The sequence below is a fragment of the Lonchura striata genome, chromosome 1, assembly GCF_046129695.1.
Source record: "Lonchura striata isolate bLonStr1 chromosome 1, bLonStr1.mat, whole genome shotgun sequence".
Classification (NCBI taxonomy): Eukaryota; Metazoa; Chordata; class Aves; order Passeriformes; family Estrildidae; genus Lonchura; species Lonchura striata.
Window position 1 is genome coordinate 132,260,708 of NC_134603.1, and position 22,470 is coordinate 132,283,177.

The window sequence follows — 22,470 nt, forward strand, 5'->3', positions numbered from 1 at the left end:
ACTACCAAATATTCAGCTGGGAGCAAAAACAGAGTCTTTAACTGGCAAGGTGTGATTTATGATTAGTGGAGTCCTAATGCAAGGGCTGGAGGACAGCTAAAACAAACTGGATCAGGGCAACTATAGCCTTCTATTTTGCCTACTTCTCTTGCTTTAAATAAACCATATGAAATAAATCAGTGAAGCAAACTAACTGTAAGTGGGTAAGGGAAAAAGAAGAGAGGCAGCTGAGAATGGTCATGAACACTTTTAGTTGTGCACAGTTCACTCAGCACTGTGGGGAGGGGGGGCAGGAATCAGTTTATTTCCTGAATACTAACTGACTGCAGGGAGTGAAGAATATAAAAATGGTTCCTTTGAAGAGTTTTACCAGAAAAACAGCCAACTTTCAGCAGAGAAATAATGCAAACACAATAGACAAATGAACTAAGTAAGGCCAGTTACCTAAATCAAAAAGTGTGAGCACAGTTGTGCATTTATGGGGAACTAAATTTCTGGACACAATGTTTCTCAACTTGCCACATTATTGAAGAGAACAATTTGGACAAACAGAAAATTCTTACTCATTATCTATATCCTCTTCATTTTCCAGGTTGTCAGAACAGAAGTCATAGGGGTTTTGATCTAATTAATTTACAGTGGTTTAAGTATTCAATTAAGAATGATGTCTGAAAGGAAATGGGAGTCTAAAAAGGAAACTGTCATCATTGGGTACCACCTGCTGAACTTTTCAGCTGCATCAGCCATATTTTTTTCTGATCTATTTTACTACCTGGGTTGTTATTAAGATGACTACAATTAGATTCAGCAAGTAATAGGTGCAAATCAGCTGTATTGTGTAACAACGCACTAGAGATAAACAGCTGTTGTAGCTCTGATCTTTTCAAAGAAGAAAAATTAACAAGTCTCCCTCCTTAAAACCATCTCTGACTCTGCCAATACGAACAAAGTCTACAATTGTCTATAAAAACTCTACAGAGAAACTTTTACCTCGTTACCGGGGGAGGAAAGTTTCTTCAGCTAGCAAAAATTTTAGTAGCTTTACATTTTGTAGCTGCTTTAACTTATGGTCTCTATGTGAATTCAATCTTTAATAAATATCTCACCCCAGCAGACTCTCATGTGCTTTTCCCTCCCTCAGCACCAGATATTCAGTCTCTGTTGCCTTCTTGGTCACTTTGACTTCTCTATGTAACCAGCCCTGCTGCCCCAGGCTACTCTTTCCATTTACTGAGGTTCTTAAGCCTTTGCATTGAAAGAGTCTCTTGACAGTGGTCTTGGTTAAATATAATCTCTAATTAATTATGTGTCTAGTCTGGAGTTAATTAGAACCTCACCTAATTCTAAAACAGTTTCACGTGAGGTCTGTATCTCCTGGACTGCCTGAGGATGGGGAACATGACCCAAACAGAGAGCTGGATTTAACTCCTACTTGGGTGGATTGAATCTCTGCCCAATGAGTCCCAGGAGTGAGCCACTTCCTACAGAACTGTGCTGACACAATGCATGGAATTCTTCATCTGAAACACTCTCAATTCAGTAACTGCTGGTGCCTGCACAAATGCCTTGTGCCACCCATATCCTGTAATTACTGGTGAAGACTGGAAGGTCCTTCCTCATCTGAAGGAATGTGATCTATTGATTGCTGTTTGCCTGTGTCAAGCCACCTCTAATTGCTCTTGTTACTAAAAACTGGCCTAGCCTTTGGTCCCAAGCACTCAGGGACAACTGGAGTATCCTTTCAATATCTGGACATGATCGAATATGTGCTGTAATGTTCTAGTCTTTAGTTCTTTTTAGGGCAATACTAAATGGTCTGTTGTTTTCTCATCCCCATTTTTCATCTGAGGTGCTTATAATTCTAATAAATTCAAAAATATTAATTTTAGAGAACACATAAGCTTTGAAGGATTCCTTTCCAGACTGCTAATGGGATGTCAGTAGGAGGATATTGACTAAAACCCATGCATTAAAAATGATTCTTCTATCTATAGGTATCATAAGAAATATGTATCTGCTAGAAGTGTTTTGAGACACACATAATTTAATTGCTGACTGCAGGATCTGTTTTGCATTGGTTTTGTTGGTTTTTTTTTTTTTTTTCGCTCTAGTCTCAGGACACCAGAGGATAGTCTAACTCTGCCTTGTGTTTGAAGACAGCTTTCTTTCAAAAGGGAGAGGACTTCCATTAAAATGTATACCTGTGGATTTGCTCTTTGGCATGCTTCTTTTCTGTCTTTGCACTGGCTGCTAGTAACTGATTTAAGTCTCTACATATAGTTATTTTTTCATGAGTCAGGTAAAGGAACTTGCTTTGCACAGCTGTTTGAGAAACCTTGCTCCTAGGAGTCTTCATCTTTTAATTCAAACTTCTGTAAAAAAACCAGCTGGGATTTCTGCAAAGTTTCTGTAGGTTAAATAGCTCAAAGAACTCTACCTTTTTGGTACAGCCTAGGTAAAGTTGTAGACATGTGACCTATGGGAAGTCACATTCATGTGTAAACTACAAACATTCCTAGGAGTTCTAGATATGGAGAAATATTTCTGCTTAGAAAACTCACTGGATACTTTCCTTCTGGATCTTTCCTGATGAATAGACCTAACACGCCTAACTGCAGCTGGGAGCACTGTCAATCAGCAGCTAAAGGGAAGCTGTTGTTTTTCTTACAGTATGGTGAATGAAGTAGCACATAAACAAGCCAAAAGCATTAGAGAGTTGCCTGGAGATTCAAAACAGGCAACCCTGTAAGTTCATTGGTAGAACAAATTTTTCAGAGCATTGATTTGGTTTTACCTATGACTCATGCTCTGGAGAACTTGAGGTACTGCTATCCACCCTTTCAGAGGAACAGGTTATCCTAAATGCCTTTGCAGGCAAGCATTTCTACATAATTTAAATTAACTTTTTTTTTTTTTTTTACTTGTTGGACTAAAGAAGTTCCCAAACTATAAAATATTAATTTTAGCTCTATTAAAATTTTTAGAAAGCTTCATGGGCCTGAACTCAACTAAGATGGCACTTGGACTAGGATCATACTTAAGCGTACAATTTTAAGCACATACACAGCTCCTAAGGGAAAAGGGGACATTGTTACTGTGTGTGGAAACAGCATAACTATAGCGAGCTGAAAGGAGGAGGAAGAGTATCTTGCAAATGATTCAGAGAGAACAGTCTGAATCAACAGGTACAAACAAGATCAATGTAACTATACATGCGCATATATGCCACAATAATAACATTTCATCTGAAATGAAATAGTTATTTGTATTGTGTTTCAGGCAACAGAAATAGCAATTTATCTTTTCATAAGCTTGTTTAAATAGCTGGGTTTTCTTCCCACAAGTATGACTTTGCTGAAGCTTCTTATTTATTAAACTAAAAAAGGAAACTTAAATTATGATCTTTTTGAGTCAAAAAAGCAAATTAAAATCACACACAACCAGCTCAACTAGGAAGCATTTTCAACATAATTCTTGCAAAGAAATGATAACAAAAAGAGCTGACATATACCCAAGTTCAGAGTCAGACTGGAGTTGCAGCACTGAGGGGTCTGTGTCCCATTGCAAGGTCCTAGGGTGGTAATCAGCCGTGCAGCACGAAGGGGAAGGAAAAAAAGAACACACAGAATTAACTGAAAGGATGAACAAAACCCCATCTCCTTAGTTACATGCTCTATGTAGTACATTCAACCTTCAGGTGCAAGCAACAGCCACCATATGTCAAACTGAGACAGGGCAGGCAAATTAATAAAATTACCTATTATTGATAAACAGAGGAAAGAAGCTGGATTTTCTGTCACATATTGATTAATGACACATAAATTTGGGTTTTTTTCCTTTTCCTGAAAAATTCTAACTCTTAAACTTAGGTTGATGGATTCACAATAATTTGCAAAATCTGCAGGCACAATTTATTTATGTTTTTATGATAAGGTAGACTGAGCACTTGCCATGAACTCCACTGAAGAGTTTATCCCTTCACACACTCCTGAGATAGACAGTAATCCATCCTGTACAACACTGCTCTGGGCAGGAACATCACGTAGTGCATATGACAACAAATGGCACACTGATACCAGATCTGACATACTCTGAGGGCATCTGGGACAAAAAAAAACAGTTCTTCTTCTTTCCCCCAATAAAATTCCTGGGGAAGAGGCTAATAATACATCTGAGAAAATCAGATCTATGACAACCTCTTATGGACTGCTGTCAGATGAGGCTATCACCAAATCTACAAATGTTCCAGAGGTGTGGTCTGAAATGAAGATGTTGCTCCTTGCACTGCAGTGCAGTTTCCCATTTGACCAGCTCCAAAACATCTTGCAAACACTCAGAGCCTTTAAAGAGTCTTGTGAAATATTCAGAATCCTTCAATTTAGAAATGCAAAAATTGACATATCAAGGCCAACATTTTAAAAAATGCTGCTCCTTCCCTGTCTCTCTGTTAATTTTACCTTATTTTTCCACATTCAGGAAGTCACATCTTATATGCAAGAAAACTGTCAGAATCCATGACAGAATTAGGAACACACAATTGGCTCCTGAGCACCTTTTCCTGTAGTATGAATACTAGATTATGCATTGCTCTCACTAGCAGAGACTAGAGTAAAGAAAAGTCCTCCTTCCCTAAGCAAGAAAGTCTTTATGAAAACATGCTGGATAATGATAGTTGTCAAAATTCAAACTCCCTTAATTTCTCCTGAATACAAATTCTGAGGATATAGAGATCATAATATTACCAGTTCACCCAAAACCAGCCATATAATCAGCTATGGTCAATATACACAGGTCTTTCTGAAACAATAGCAACCTCTGCCAATGAATCACTCATATAAACTAACAAGTTAATGAATTAGTTCAGAAATAGATCTACTGAAGCCAAATAGTTATTCTACCTCCTGTCCTTAGTAAACTCATCCATTCTATTACTAATGTTAACTCATTGTCTGGAGAGACAGACAAGGGCATGTGCTGTACTCTTGTCATTTCAGAATGAAAAAAATCAATCTCAATACCCTGTGCACACAAATAGAACGAAAAACTGTAATGCAAAGCTGCTTTCTCATGCAACATAAGGGCACTCATTTCCCTCAGCTTATGATCCATAGTAATATTTATCAGTATAAAATATTTTATACCGATAGAGAAAGACTTCTCCAAAACCAAACTGTATTACCAAAGGTCAGAGATAAAATAATACAGCAAGAAAGAACAGATTTTTCCCTTGTAACTTGACTGCAGTGTAAGTACAGTGGAAAATGGACATAAGACCTGAATGCCTGATGCAAGGCAAAGGCATCAGTGACTAATGCATTATAGATACTCCATTAAAAATTCTATCTGTGTGAAGATTGCTCTTGTAATGTCACCAAGGTCAGTTGCATATATTAGGACATACTATATAAGTGCCTGTTTCTAATTTTACTGCTGCCTAGGGCCTACTCATACATTCATGTCCAGGTTTTCCAAACTCTTAAAAGAAAATACACATAACTCATTTCAGTTTCCTCCCCCCAACATTCACTTTAAAACCTACAGGATTTGTAGGCTATTTCATCAGGAAGAATATCATTATCATTTGATTAAAGCAAGAGCTTGCAGCAGGTCTCTAGCAGTACAGTCCCTATGTTCCACCTCCAAGAATCCAGGCCAGGTCACAAGAGAGGTACCGAAAAAAAATGCCAAAAAAATATTTAGAGATCTCCCACACTCAAGACAGTACTCAAATCCCAAAACTATGAGAAGAGCAACACTATGGTTTGGGCCATTGCAGGCAGACATGTATAAAGATGTTCCTCCCTTAAGTATTTATTATCTAGATTCTCACACACAGTCTTCACCACTCTGGACACTGATACTTACTTTTAATAGCAATTTTCCTTGACTCCTAATTATATCTGTTTTCAACAGTTTTAATGCATCTGCAAAACATTTCCCAGATTTGTGCTCCACTGTGCATGACTGTGTTACCACTTGCACAAATGTGAGAAAGAGATGAGGAAGCAATCTGCTGAGTTGTCCTCTCCAGCTTGGCTGAGCAATGCTATCACAGGGAATGAGGCTGCAGGTAACAAATCTTCAGCTTTCAAGTCTCTTGCCCTAGGAGACAGAACACCAGTGGCTACACTTAGGTAGCAAAGGCTGGAGAGCACAGGGCTGTGTTTAAAGGAACAGTTGATTTGTTCTTTATCTCTGTCTGGCATCTGCAGAATGTCATCAGATCAAAATGAAAGTGAGTGAACAGTAAAGATGTAATCTGGACCTGCAATTTAGCTGGTTTCCATGGCAATAATATAAAAAAAGAAAGAAATATATTCTTTAAGGTTTAGCAACCCAAAAATGATGTTTAATAGCCCGTGCTGTCAGCCTGACTAGAAAATTAAAGCTAATCTGTTTGTGATGAACAGACATTGTGTACAACATTCCTTGATCATTCAGATGAGCATTGTAGTTACGGTCGTTCTCCTGTGGACTCTCATCAGTGGGGATTTTGAAATGCCACTGGATCTCAGCGGAAAAGCGGTTGCCGATCGTTTTCCAACTAGTTCATGAGTTCCCCCTCCAGACACTACTTCATGAGGAAAAGGATTAGGTGCTCTTCCTCTTCTTTTTTCTTTCTTACTTCTTCATAAAAGAAAACTGCAATGGCTTGATTTCAATTCACCCAGAGACAGAGACAGAGAAGGTAATGTCACAGACCCTGAGGACAAGTGCATGGCCTAGGAGTCAGCAGTCAGGCTGAGGTGCTCCCACTCTGGACCTTTCAGAGAGCACAAATTGCTCAAGGTTCCCCTAAATGGACTCAAAGAATTTTGACACAGGTCTGTGTAGAAGAGATGCAAAACATTTTAGTTGAACATTTTTATGGGGAAAAGAGAAAACCATTAGACCCAGCAGGTAAAAGTAGTGCTCCCTTAGCAGTCTCCTGTCCTGCAGATTTATCCCACGGGTCAAGAGAGTGACACAGGCATGGCAAGGACCCCTGGAAACTCACTGAATAGCACAGTCAGGGCTGAGCCAGATCGGTCCACTCCCCCCACCCAGGCAGCGCTGACACTATTTTCATCAGAACTACCCAACATTGTTTCAGAGCTGGGTGCTGTATCAGTCTCCCACATAGTAGCAAACAATAGCCCTGTGTCATGGTCCATCCCCCTTTGACATGCTCAGTGCACAACAGCTGACCCTGGCTTACTGAAGTATAAAAAGATGTATTACTAAATAACAGATTGTTCTAGAGTGGCAGAAAGAGAATGAGGGCTGTTAGATATTGCACTAAGAATACAAGGTACAAGTGTTATTACCTCTCTTTCAACTGATCTGCTTTCACTCTTCTCCTTTAGATAGGCATCTCAATGATCTCTTTTTTTCTCAAATTTAGGACATTACTAATGCTGGTGCTGTTTCAGCTCATACTGCTGAAGAAGTACCAGATAATTCTGACACTTCATCTTTTAATAACCTGAAAAAAGAAATCAACAAGAGGAAGAGGTCCAGATGTCATATATTTACTAAAGGATCGGATTGTGAAACAACACTTATCTCTTCTGAATTCAAGTCCAAAGCATTAGGAAGGTATTCAGAGCACAGTTCTAAAATGACAGAGAACTGTTACAAAATTTAAGGTGGGAGGAATCTGAACAGAAGCATTCTCTTTTCTGTAGCATTATTATTATTACCTTGGTAAAACAGGCTCTGCCATATGTTTCCATGCTCTGTGTAACCTTACCTTCAGAAGATTTTATTCTGATTGCATAATGTCAATTAAGTAGATTAAAAATGTGGAAAAGACTAAAATAAACTAAAAATAAAATAAAACACTTGAAACCTTTTGGAAAATTCCCAACATCAGAATGCATTAATAAAGCATAGGTTCTGACATCCAAAACTGTCTGGAATCCATGAGAACTCTTCAGCTGATTTAAGCAACTTTGGGTCTGGCGTTAGCAGTAGTGTATGAAACACGTAAGGCAGCAGTTCCAATACATATCCTTAGTAATCTGCCATCATAAAATGATATTTAGTATCTGCAATCATGATCATATCATAACAAAACTTGGCACTGGGTAAGTGCCCTAATCCAATGCTTTTCATATGCAACATACTGACAGCTTAGTTGTGGCTCTTCTTCCCTGCAGCCAAAATCAAATCCTCCCTCATCTGTTGCTGATGCTGCAGAACATGTGTTGTGCATGATTCCTTTTCTCCCCCAACTCCCACTTCCCAGGTCAAGAGCAGCCAGGCCTGAAAATCCATGCTTCTGAAGAAAAGGCTCCTCACAGGAATAACAACAGTCTGCTTTCCCAGGGGCTTCTTGCAGGGCAGAATCCTCTTTGCAGCATTTCAAATCACACCTTCAAGCAGAACTGGAGGAAAGCAAACACCATATTCTGGCATCTCCTGTCACCAAGAGCTGTTGTGCTCTCCAGACCAGGAGAAAACTGCACTGACATTGTACTGAGACCTGAGGTATCTCCTGAACTGAGATACCCACGTGTCCCTAATGAAACACCATTAGATCTGACAGGCCCCAAACCAAGCATCTCCCCTTGCAGCAACAGCTGTGTCCTAAAATGACCCTTCGTATGCAAAACAGTGATGCCCTCCTAACCCTACAATTCAGTGGCAGACTGTGCCATGACTCCACAGCTGTGCCAGGGTTTTTCAGCGATCAAAGGCCCTTCCACTAAGCAGAGCATAGACTGTCACTAAACTGAAGCAAAGAGGCCAGAAATGAAGGTGGGACTTCCCCAGAGCATATGGACTCACCTATCATGTAGGAAGCCACAAGACACCTTTGCTTACCAGAGCAATATTTCTAAAATGATGTGAATGTGACTAGCCTCATTCTCCCCATCTATGGTAGGAGAGGGTCTTGATGTTGCAGGAGGTATTTATACAATCTTCAGGCACCTAAATGAAGGGCTCCACCAGTGAAACATTACCATGAACTCTTTCCATACAAACAGGAAGGCAGGAGATTGCTCCATGCAGCAGTTCCAAACACCCAGCTTAGACTCCAATTGTGAATAGGTTTTAGAGCTGCTTTGTATCTTTACTGTTGACTCTCACTTTGATCTGCTGGGAAATAGATAAGGAAGCAATCAGCTGGAAATTGACAGCCTGCAGGCTCCAGTCTGCTTCATGCTTTCTTTTCTTCTAAGTTCAAATGCAACTAGCTAAAGAAGTGAATTAGGAAAAACGAGCTAAACAACAAGCCCAAAAATGCAGAGAACACAATTCTTGCTTCTGACTTTGATGTAAGGAAGAGCTTCATGTTTGAAATTACAATTTTAACCCTGGATTACAATTTCCAAAAGATTCAGAATTGCTTACAATAGGAACTCTGCAGCTTCATACTGATGGCACGTTGAAAAACACATCACACCCAGCTCATACAACCTTAAAAAATATTGGATACAACAACTGTGAGCTGAGACATCTTTTAAAATCACCACAGAATAAAATGTTAAGACGTGTATGAATGCATTTTTTTCAATATGATACCAAATATTGTCAGCAAATTGCAATCCAGTAGTATTTGTAGTTTCAATGTGTAATCTGTCATGTATCTAGACCACTTTTTTTTTTTTTTTTCAGTGTCTGAATATTGCCAGAATGAATTTAAGGCTGCATAATTATTTAGCTACTTTAAAGAGTTCTGCCTGTTTTGTTGTTCAGTTTCTCCAAAGCTACTAACTTGCTGCTGATTAAATAGAAAATCTGAACTAAGAAACTGTTAATGAGAAATTACTGCAGATGTTTAAATATATGTGTACATATAAGCTATTTGTTTTTATTCCTTCCACTCTACATTTTTATAATATTAATTCTCTCCACTGTGATTTTAACTTTGTGATATTTTTTTGTACATTTGAAGTGTCTCCAAAACAAACTATATAAAAAACCAGGAGATTCAAAGCTACTAGTCAGAGATGGAAAAGTACCACTAGCCTCAATGGATGGTTTGCATCTAAGCCACTATTCTGCTGCCATCTGTGCTCTGTTTTGCAGACCCGTTCCACTTTGAAAGGATTGGCAAAAAGAAAATACCTTCCTTGTGTTACTTGTTTTCTGAAGCACACTATAAGCAAGATGGCTATCAGCAGTTAGGGAGGATTTGTGCCTCTGAAGGCAACGCTCACTTGCGCTTGTAGAGCAAAGTCTCCTCTGACTTCACTGTGCACTGTGTTCAGAGCTGGGCTGCTACTGCTAATCATAAAATAAAATGCCTTAACACTTCAGAGAACAAGGAGTTTGGCATTGCTGCTGGAGCATAGCCAGAAGGTTTTGCTTGGGTTTGCATTTACACTTCCAAGTAGGCTGACACCTCTGACTTCCAGTTTTCACTACTAAAAAAAGAGCAATTCTGACCTCCCTGAGAGCACAGCACTGCCTGGCAACCATAAGAGCCCTTTTCAGGATGGCATGAGTTTAAAACACTCTTTTTTCTTTTTTTTTTTTTTTTTTAAGGTATATTTATGAAAAAATCACGGACAAATAATATTTAAAACATACGTGTATTTCAAAATTCTTTTTGAATCAAGACTATGCTGCAGAATGGATCTAATAGTTTTCAAAAAACATTTGACTTTTAAATCAGGATGAACAATTCTGGCAAGCCTGCAATGATACGGACATATCACAGGACCAACATCTTGCTGATTACCTTTTCACAGGATTCCACTAATTAAATCAGAAATTTAATTCATCCAATCTGCTGAATTTATCTGCTATATTTGAAGTCTGTCCTTTGGTTCAGGTCTGCATGACAGATCTGGCAATATCATACTCACACTTTATATTTTATAGCTAAAGAAATCTTAGTCTGCAAAGTTATGCTGGTTTACCAGGAGGGTCACTGTGGGCAGCAGGCTGGATCTGTGAGGACAGAAGGTCAAATAGTTAGAATTGACACAGATTTACTCTGAGTGCCAGATACCAAAATGGCCATTGTGAAAGTGCAGTAATAAAAAACAAGGGGGCAAGGGGGCAAGACACAAGTTGATTTATGCCCTTAGCAAACCCTGAAAATTCTTTTTCAAACACTATTTTTGTCTTGTTTTTTATACCAAGAGTAAGTCTTTACAGCAAAACAGAACTCAAATGATCACAAATGTAAAGAAAGAACTTGGCAGGAGTTTTATATGCTATCAGCTTATGCAAATGCTTGAAAGGAACTTCAGTACTCACATTAGGAGTCTTTGATCCAGACGCCATGGATATACATATAAGGAAAGCTTTCTTATAAATTTCAAGGGACTTCCGGTACAATTGCATAAAAGACAAAATCATATTTAATAGTCCAATATAGGAAAGGCAATCCAAAACCTTTCAGAGGACTTGAAGAGGTTAACAAGAAGGTTGGAACCTACAACTTTTAGGTCTGGTATTATTCAGATGAAGAAGAAGGTGAAAGATTTCAGCAAATTTTTCATTTTGATACTAAAATCCAGTAACTATTAGCCAGAAGAAGTGCTAGTGTTTCCCTTCCTTTATACAATATATGTTGTGGTAGAAAAAGCAAAATCATTCCAAAAGGGATGAGATTTTTGTTACAATTAGGGTTGAAACAAGAACTCACTGTATGAGAGTTATCAAGAATTTTTCAAATTAAAACTCATATTGACTTTTAATAGACCAGCTCAGAAATTATTTTCTGAATTTGAACTATTAAGGTAAATAAGTACATATAAAATTTATTAATCAAAATCAGTTTTAAAGGGAAAACCATTTCTTTTCATAGTTTTTTCTTATGGAATTTTTATATGGCATACTTAGACTGTTTAAAAACTCCTTGTGGGAAAAAAAAAATAAAAAAGAAAAAGCAATATCTCACCAGTGGCAGCAATTCCCACTCTACATATTTGAAGGAAAATTAAAAATTGCATTAATGAAATAGTTACTCATTGAATCTTTTTATTTTTCCAGATAAAACATAAAATTGTGAATGGAAATTTCCTAAGGTCTTTTTAATAGCCTAGAGAAGGAGAAAACATCAATATGCACAAACTGTACCAGTTTAACTATGTTAAACAATTGAACATGGGAAGTGATCTTACACAATTTAATTAAATTAAGATGAAATTCAGTGCAAGAGAATGGTTTAAGCTTAGCTGACCACAGCAAGTTGTTTTGTTTTAAGAAGATTAGTGTTTTATTCCCTAAAATCACCTGACTGTCTGACTAAATATATGATGATATGCCTGTAAATAACTAAAGAGAACTAACTATAGCTGGGCTGATAACCTAAATGGTTAAGTGGGGCTTTATATATTATTATTTTCTTCTGGATTCAGCTGGGGCTCAGGTTTCCAAGGCATTTTACCAAGCACCCTGGGAATGGCAATCTTCCCTTCTCCTTTGATTTATAGCATGGAGATGCTTGCTAATGAGAAAAATAATCAAAGATCTGGAGGACTGAATTCTATCAATCCTTTAGGAAGGAAAGCATGAAAGTCCTTAACGATGCCAGAAGCTCACATGCTAAAAGGATTGCAGATGATTCTAATTAATATGGACCATTCAGACTTTGTAACAGGCATACACCAAAAAACACTCCCTACTTTCTAGGTCAGATATACAGACACTTGAAAGCAACTGCCAAACATCAGTCCCTAAGGTGTCTGCTTCTGTTTATGGGCTAAAAAAAAAAAACCAAAAAAACCCAAAAAAAAAAACCCCAAACTGGCAGGGAAAGGCATAAGATATCTAGGGCTAAATATTCATTGGATGTAAAGGAGGATTATGGTTCTTTTGCAGGGAGAAAAGGAGCGAAAACAATGTAAAAAAAATCTGCCATCCTTCAGCCTTGCATCCTAACCTATGCAGGGTGATCCATGATGTGCAAACAGCCCAGCACAGCCACCCACTGCTACCCTGTAAACAAGCTGATGTTGGGAAGTGTGAGAGATTGCAGCATCACTTTAAAAAGCAGCAGAGTTCCCAGGCCAAAGACAGCAGAGACAGCCAGGGTTCCCCCAGGCAAGTGGAGGAGGCTGACACTGTCACTGCTTCACAGAAGCCATCACCATTTAGGTCAGGAAGGCTTAAGGCAAGATTTGGCCTCTAAGTCTGCTGGAAACTGTAAAATTAAACATGTGCCAAACGATTCTGACAATGGAGTTGTGGTAAATTAAATGGAAAAAAATGTAGCAGCTGGGTGTTATTACTTTCTGTCCTGCCATGTAACAGTGCACACCCCATGCCGAACCCAAAGCCACCATAACAAAGTGGGAGCATCCCGTTTATCTCCAGAAAACTTCCCTTGACTTTGCAGTGTGAAAAACTGCCCAAAATCCCTAGGGTTACAATTCTTCTTTGTCTGAATAAAACACCATGCAAGCAAAGTTTGCCATGAAGTATTTTCCCTCAGCCTTTCCTGTAGCTCCCTTAGCGTCTTCACATTGTTCCGTACTCCCTTTTGGCTCAGCCCATTTATGAAATAAGTATGCCACTAAAGCAGCCATTTAGGAAGCATTTTGTATGTATAAATTGATCGTACAAAAAAGCACCATAAAGGAAATAATCCACTACAATAACTGTTACAGCTGCTGCTCCTGAGGCAATACATCACAGGCCCACTTGTCCTCCTGGAAGAAGTGAAGAAGGATCCCTGTCATTTCTGAATGTGGTAACACAATGAAATGTTGGTAATGCAAAGCTGAGTGGCAGTGATGAAACAGCATCATTGCACAGAACCTGTCAAATGCATTTATTTAATGATAAAGCAGCTAAGCCCGAGGCAATATGGTTCTGCTGGCAGTGGTTTTAGCAGATCTTTTAGAAACATGGTTTTGCTAATGTCTGTGAGAGATGTTTACTGCAGCTAAAGAGAAGATAGAAAATATGCTGTATGGAGTATTAAAGGTCATCCACTACAATAATCCAACCTTCCTGTGCAAATGAAATAGAAACCAGAATCTACCTTCTTTTGCCTTCTTTATCTGTCTAATTAAACAGAAGACTACACACTTAAAAGGGAGTATGGCATTCTGATACCCTTTCTTCAGCTTGTTAATGTGTTATATTACTGTTCTAAGTAAGAAGCTATTTGAAAATTAAAACTGAGTTGCCAAGTCTGAGGAAAAAAGGGCAGAATCCAAACACTTTGATGACTTGTACTCATGAGAGAGCATAGAATAAAAAGTATCTTTCCGATTTTAAATATTCTGTAGTAAGAATGCACTGGAGTAGAGATACCTTTTTTTTTTTTTTTTATGATCAGTGAGCAAGATTAAATACAAAACTATAAAATAATGACATGCTTGACTCATATGGTGCCCAGATGCTCCAGAGCTATCTCTTTCCTTTTGATTGTGTATCCAAAAAGCCTGAAATGTTTGTGTTTGACAGTCAGACATGAAGTAATGTGGGATTAACACAAGACTGGTGTGTGTGTGTTTAGATGCTGCAAAATAAATCCGAATGCCTAATATTTATACAAAAATGAATAAACAATATGCTCCAGAGAAAAAGGACTGGAATCATATCTGTTTATTCCTGCACCAGGCCAGTGCAATCTAAGAGTGAACATCAACACATTGAAAGAAAATATATCCTAGTGTATTTCTTTTTATCACAAAATGGCTCAAAGTGGCCATGGTAGGTGCAAGGAACAGAAGATCACATCTGATGAAAACATACACAAATGCAGAGTAATACTGTCAGCAAACTTCAAAACAGAATGAGAGAGAAGAAGACATGCTCTCAACTCTATCAGTAAGGACATCAAACCTAATGTGACAGCTGCTACAATATTCTCTGGAATACAACTGGGGACATTCAGAGGTCACAGTGACTGCAAGATGAACTGATGTAGTGGACAAAAAAATCATGCCACAAGCCAAAGCCAAAGGCGATATTGCTCCTCAGAGTAAAGTGCTCCAGCATTGAAGACAGCTGTTCTATTTCTAGGATTGCTCATTTAACATATTTTATGCAGAATTAAAAAAATAGCCATTATGAGACAATCAGGATTCTAGAGTGATCTAACGTCTCCAGCATTTTACCACTACAAAATCTCTTTGAGAAATCCAGTTTCCCTTTATTTTTTGTTTTCTTTGCTACCTAATGCAATGCTCAAGCTCATTCTCACAGGAACTTTCATTAAATATTTAGAGCTTCATCTGAAGAAGGGCTAACCCTGCTTTACTGCAAGTAGGCTTCATACACTGAAGGAAATTAATCAATTTCAGTGCATAAAACTTATCTCAAAACCTGTGATATCAAAGGAACAATAACATAAATCAAGTAGTAACTATTTAAATCAAGTATTACACTGTACCCTAATCCAAATAAGAGCAATAATTACACAATGAGTAGCTGTAGCCAAACAAATCCATAGCACAGTCCAATGGGCTGTGAGAGAAATAGCACAAAATAATCCGGCTTACACTATTTTACAGCAGATAAAACACCATTTTGAAATAACCATCCTCTAAAAGAAGCCATCAGAAGATTAATATCTTTGTCTTTATGTGAGCCCATAAAATAATCAGGTACCTAAACTTATGCACAGCAAAATACACAAGTTAGAAAGCAAAAGAGCACAGATAAAACTCTTGCAGAAAGAAGGGCAACCATTAACCTTTACATATCCAAGACAGCTGAGCCTGGTGCAGTTCACTGAGCAGATGGAAGGTAGGAAACCTTACACCCAGGCTAATGGTTTCTCATGTTCCCCAATGCACAGCAGGAAATGCTGCACACACGGGACTCCACTGGACACACACACACACAGTTCACAATAAATGAGATGCTACTGTGCAAACCTACTATTGTAGGATAGTGAAGCTAGCTGGGAACATCCTACATGTTCCCAGGAACACATAGAAGCAGTGAAGGATACAAGGCAAATGGGCCACAGAGATAAATCACACCTTGGAGCTCCTCCCAGCATACCACATGGGAGGTGAACACAGGACCCCCTGTAGGTAGCATGGGCATCCACACCAATGCAGGCTGGCATGAGCCCTGAAAGCCACCCAGCCACAGCAGCACCTCCTCCCAGGACAGATATATTTCTGCAATCTTATGTTGAGTTGACATGCAAAGTGCAGTTGGACCCTACCTGAGCAGGATACAAGGTCTTTCCAGGAAACTGCTCAGCCCACAAAATCTTATACTGCACTGCCTGGCTCTGAGGCACTGTACAAGGTTTGTCCTTGTGCACTCCCTCAGACAACGCAAACCCAAAATTCAGGGCCGTGAGTGCTGCAAAGACGAGATTTACAAATGCCTAAGGTATGCTGAGTAGCAGAACATAGCTCTCCATGGGCATGTTTCATGGAGCTTCAATTATATTAGCATCCTCTCTAGCACACTAGGGTAGCAAAAGTTCAGAGTATCCACCAGGGAGATGTATACAGTTATTACAAAAGAGTTTTATATTAATAGAGGCAAATTTGTGTTTCACACTATGCTATAGCATTGGACCTCTCAGCAAATGCCTTTACCTCAGCTGTTTTCTTCACATGCATTCAAATCTACATTGAAGTTGTGCATGTCTGTGCATATATAAGCTGACCATCAGCAAGAGGACACAAGGAATCATCAAAATGCTTACAAAATGCTGAACAAATCAAAACACTTTTCCTGAAAGAGCCAAACATATTCTATTCCAAGGAGAATCTCCATGCAATCCTACAATACTGTCTTATGAAAAATGAGTCATGTCTGAATGCATCATATATGAAAGCTCTGTGAACCAATGACTCATCTATTCAGCAATGGGTATCTGCTCAGGCTACGTAATTTTTCCTTCCTACCTGTGTAGCACAAGCAGCACAGGCATCAAAAAAACAGTGGGATGTTTAAAGCAATGTGGAGACAGGTAAGTTGTTCTCTGAGCAACAACTGGGCTCCAATGAATTGTTCAATGTAGCCTGGTAACTAAGCGCAGCACCAGAATCAAAGTGTAACACACCTCTGCCTACCCAGAAATTATCCCCAAGACCACAAAAACAGATATAAAATTTGGGTCTCCTGTCCAACTGAAAGCATTTAGTTAGCAGTTTCCAGAACAGTTATCCATCTAACATCTGTTTACTCCTACAGTTGCTATCATGGCTCAGAGGGAAGCTGGAATGCTGTTCAAACCTAATGTTTTCCCAAGTGAGAAACAGCAAAATGGTACTAAAGATTAAGCAGCAATAAAACCCCCATAGAAACCTGGGATGTGGAAGACAGAAATGGTTGCACAATTCAGTGCTATTACAAAGTCCACCCCATCTCTTCATACAGTGAATGGTATCAGAGAAAAGCCAACATTGCTCTGGCTGTTGTGCTGGAGATAATGGACAATGGTCCATTATCGAGGACTACTAGTCTGTAGGTCGCATGGCAGAAGTGACTACTGTGACCATGCAGCTTTTCTTCCTGTGCAACAAAAGGGCTTTTACAACTTTTATGAATGAGTTATTGTTTGACCTATTATCTGCCTGTTTGCAACATACATTATCCTGGACCAGCAACAACCAGTGATAGAAGACCCCACAGCATCTTTAGGTAAATTGTTTTAGCAATTAATTTGTCTCACTATTGAGTTTTTTTGTTTTATATTTCTCAAACTTCAAAACCAAACACTTTGCTGCTTTCACCTTTCAGCTGGAGGAGTATGTTTGCTCCTATTACACTTGGAGCAAGATACCAGTCAGTTTTCATCCTGCAAAGTAAGACTGAGATCTGTCGTGCCAGGACTACAACTACTTAACAGTGTTCAAACTCTACAGTTTATAAATTTTATTTCCTGAAAAGCAGATGTCATAAACTTGTGTTTCTGGCTGAACTACATTCACTTTTATATAAGAAATCACATATGCTTGCTGATCAAAGTGTATCTCAAATATACTTGATGATAATGGGACCAACAGGCTAAGTCTGGAAACTACCAGAAGTACCAACAACTCAAAGAAGTATGAACACAATCTAGTTCTGTATTCTGTACCAGAATCTGTTCCCTCTTATGGGAACATATGAAGATCTCCTGCATTCCTCAAAGCTTTCAACAGAGTCTCTCTCCTGTAACAAGCCAAAATCTGTGACTTCAAAGTTTTTGGTTTTTTTTTTTAATTATCCATCATCTTCCTCCAGGGAACACTTCAGCAGTGAGTAATCAGACTGCCTGCAGGATTTCTGCCAGGCTGTGTGAGTGAGCTTGTCGTTTCTGCAGCATTTAGCAACAGCAACAACAGACAAGCTGTGATTGCTGAGATTGGGGCACTAGCAGCTTTGAAACTAATCTGCTCGCCCCTAAAGCCTGAGCTCAGCCTAGTACAGAAAAGGGAAAGATGTAACAAGCATGATGGCATGACAGGACATCCAGCAGAACTGCCCCCTCTATCACAGAAAGTGAAATGGAAAAATAAATTAAAATTAAGCAAGATAACCTTGTTTACATAGGCAATAATATATGCAGTAGTCAAAATAAGTTAGATGCATGGTCTGGATACCTCTCAAGAAAATAGCTGAGGTGGTTTCATCCTGTTTACCCACTGTGATGACAGTTCTACAACATTTTCCTCGCCAAGTCTGACCACTATCACACATGCAGGCTTGAGTGCACCTGTTCACATAAACACTGAGCACATCTACCTGCACCCAGCGACACTAATTCAACTAATTGCCACTCAGTACTATCCACTGGTAACAGACATTCCCCAGGGCCTGGACCAAACATTATTTCCATTACCACAAGCCAATTGCTCCAGGCAAAGGTTTGCAAGCAGCTTTCCTGGCACACAGCACAGCCCTTTCAATACCTGAGGATATGCCAAGCAAACTGGAAGACTACAAGCAAGGTCTTAGGATTCCCACTGAATCCCTAGTATGGCCCCAAGAAGCCGGAAAATGGATCCAAAATGAAAGCCCACAATGCAGAACATCATGAGCTCAGAAGAAGGGGACAAACTCCATTCTCCTCTGAAAGGACACGTGGTCATGTGCTTTCATTGCTCGCTGCTGACAGACAGCCAAAGTACTAGCATGGGTAACAGCCAAATAAATTCTTCCAAGAGCCTTTTCTTACCTCAATGGTAAAAAAATTATACCATTAAGGTTCAGAGGAAAAGCCGGAATTCAGAAGTCTCCATCCAGTTTTGTCAGAGCTTCACACAGGACTGTGGTAAATAGCTTCATCCTGAACAGCAGGCTATACTTTGCTTAAAAACTATTTTTGTTCTACTCAAAGTACTTTGACTTGTTGAAATCTACTGCATTTACTTATGAAGGCTGAATTACACTGTTTTCTGTGTTTTAAACTGCTACATCTTACAGGCTAGGGCTTTTCATTTAACGACCTCCACTTCTTCTAGAGGGTAGAGCTGGGAGCAGGGCTGAGCTGATTTAATAACAGCTGCCCAGCACCCACATTGCAAGGGAGGGTGTCTGCATCTGGCTGAAGGGGATACAACATACTCTCTGCTTATGGAAGTGTGATTTTTCTAAGCAGTAGGCTGGCATGGATTGAAATCTGGTGACCTGAAGCTCTGTCACATTACAGTCTATGTTTGGAGAGGTATGATATGATGCCTACTTGGGTGCTGTTAACTACAGAAAGCAGTCACTGCGCTTTCAAGCCATTAGCAGAGTCTTGGCTCACAGACTTGGATGAGCTGGCAGCTCAGCACTGTGTTGAATTAGTGTGATACAAAAAGAGCTATTAGGATCCATCTTTTACATTTCTCAAAACATACAGTATAGCTACTTATATACAGTATAGCTGCTCTTACTTGAACATACCCTTATTTACCAGCAGCATCCCCACATTCTCCTTTCTTTCCTATTCCAGAGAAAGAATTATTTTGGGATTGCCACTTCATTTTTTATTTCCCCCGTGGAAACAAAAATAATATTATTCTTTTTTCCATCCCTCACACACATTCCACTTTCTAACAAGAACAGACCTGATTTGGTTCCATTCTGCATGAAACTCTCCAATATCCAGAGTTTCCAAGGCAGAATTGCCAGCAGGTCCTGGGATGTTTCAGCCTGTTCTTGTCCAAGCTCTTCTTTGCCACTGTCAGTGACACACACTGCAGGGAGCAGTCACAGCAACCTGAGGCAACTTGGTGTTACATGAGGAGGAATTCCAAAGGGACTGGTTAGGTGAACAGAGAACTCAGCATGGTTCTACCCCTGAACATATCTCCCTTTTCTCTAGTGTATTTCCAAACATCATGAGAGCTTTATGTAAGCCATTTCAGAAGTGTAAATTCAGCTCTTGCTTCGACTATAAGGTTTGGAGCTCAGAGTTTGAGATCCATTTGCTACATGCATTTATATGCCTCACATCCAAGACCACTCTTGCTGGACAGTAGCACCCAGTGGACGATGCAGAAATGAAAGTACACATTCAATACAGCATGATCTCAGTTACAAAAGAAAAGGAAAAAATGGGGAAGTAAGAGCAAAGTGAAAAAAATCTCACATTTATTCAAGTCTGTTAACTCTGTGTCTTACCTTCCTATGGGTCCCAGATCCCCTGAGTCCTGGCTGCCTGCGTCACTGGGTGTGCTCACTGATTTCGAAGAGGGAGACATAGGGGTTGGGACTAAATAATGAAAATAACAGGTATCCCATGTTAACACATGCAGCGACTGCACTGATGAAGAGCAGTGTCAGACAAATCAAAACCAATGGACCAAAATGATAGTGGATGAATGAGTAGGAGAGTTTGAAATGGTGAAAGCAAATAAGGAAGGAAAGAAAAAGAAAAGGAAGAGAGTCAAGTGAATTTTAAGTCTTCTGGAAGTGTTAAAATTGACATGTATCTAGACAGGACTGAAAGCCCAATGGGAATCTACAGCTAATCAATGGAGAAGATACATGTGGAAATAAAATAGTACTTGTTTTCTTGAGTTTTGGTTTGCAGTTGACTTGCAAAAGATTTTAAAGGTATGAAGAAGTATCAGGGGCTTGTCTTGTCAAAAAACTAAGTGAACTCTTCTGGCAAAGTCACATAGGCAACAGAACAAGCATACTTTTCAAATTCAGAATTTAAATCGAAAGCCAGTGTCCATTCGATATGCTCTAAGGCTGCAATGTGGAAATGACATCAAAAATAAAAGCTAAATAAGGAAATCTGCTAAGTTAAAATCATTTCCCAAAGATGCTAAGAATACACAGTTTACTTGGTGATTGTTTTCTTAAGTAATGTAGGTCATACAAAATTTCCATTTTGGGTGGGACATGATTTCAACACTCAAGGAAAAGTTTCCCTTGGTTTAGACAGTATTTGCCCAAGCTCTTGAAATGATTTTCTCTTTGCCTTGTCAGGGCTTTTGAAGCATATTTCATGCAAAGGCAGTTTTGTTTCCTGAAACAGGAAAGGAAGTTCATAGCTCAAGGTCAGCCCAAGTTAAAGCTCTTCAGCAAAGAAATAATAAATAAAAGGGTAAAAAATATCCTGATTTCTTTTAAAATGGTTTCTCAAAAATATTAAAAATTAAGAGATGGCTCCAGTCAAGATTTAAAGCAAGTATTCTTCAAAGCAGCCACATTGAATAAAACACAAAAAGAGGGTTTAATGCAAAAGCAAAGTTTCCATTTGGTTTAAATCATGTGCATTTCCTTTTATAGATTTAACAGAGTAAAACTTTAAAATACTTTGTTATGCTTTACAATGTATAATGACAGACCTGTCAAGAGATTCGGATTTTCCATATGGTCAAGCATTTAATGCAGATTCTCCCTAGAGACTGTCACAGAAATGACTGCAGCATGAAAAGTGAATTCATCTTCATGACAGCCATTTGGCAGGTTACAGGTATGTCTGGTTGTTTACATATTCCATATTCACAGAGACCTGACATCGTGTGAAGGTGGAATTAAATCCTCCTTTGTATATTAATTGTGAGTGTATGTAAAGGGAACAAAATACTATTTTTAACTAAAAGGAATCATCTTACATGTGAATTTTCATGTTCTTTTGATAGTTTCAAACACAAAAAATTAACTAAGATAAAAATTAATAACTTGCAACATGAATATATGTGGTTAATAAAATGATAAGGACATATATACTCATTCTTACATAAAAATGAGTATTTTTAATGCTATACATTAAACATAATGCTATACATTAAAAATATATCTGATTTTATCTTGGACCTTTCTTTTGTATCATGATGTAATTTTAAAAACATATTTTATTATACATAACAATAAACTAATCATTACTTGTCAGACAATTCTTCTGAGAAGTGGTGCCTAAAAGCTTCGGTCACTCTACCATAACTTATAAAAACAGTAACTTTTCTCAATAAATGTTCATTGATGCAAGTACTTAACTTAAATTCCAATTCAGAATGTCACAACCTACTTGCATATGCACCCAGGCATCTGTATAAGGTGCTTTCCTAAACCAAAACTTCAACATTTTGTCAAATTTGAAGTTTCTCCTATATATTACTGGCAAGAATAACCAGGGGTAAAATCCTAGATTCAGTCACAAAGAACTTAATGAAA

General features: G+C 38.7%; 1 protein-coding gene across 8 annotated transcripts in view; it reads right to left on the reverse strand.

Annotated features, from left to right (window-relative positions):
* The window catches only part of DYNC1I1 (dynein cytoplasmic 1 intermediate chain 1), a 183,967-nt gene that overhangs the window by 140,691 nt on the left and 20,806 nt on the right, over positions 1-22,470 (reverse strand). For 6 of the 8 annotated variants that reach the window (XM_021538381.3, XM_021538378.3, XM_021538382.3 and 3 more), the window contains 2 exons: positions 20,464-20,605; positions 3,512-3,571 (listed from right to left, as the gene is read on the reverse strand). In XM_021538381.3, the coding sequence (XP_021394056.1) occupies positions 3,512-3,571; positions 20,464-20,605 (202 nt within the window). The remainder of the gene's footprint in view (positions 1-3,511; positions 3,572-20,463; positions 20,606-22,470) is intronic. The other 2 variants (XM_021538384.3, XM_021538383.3) reach the window with 2 other exon arrangements.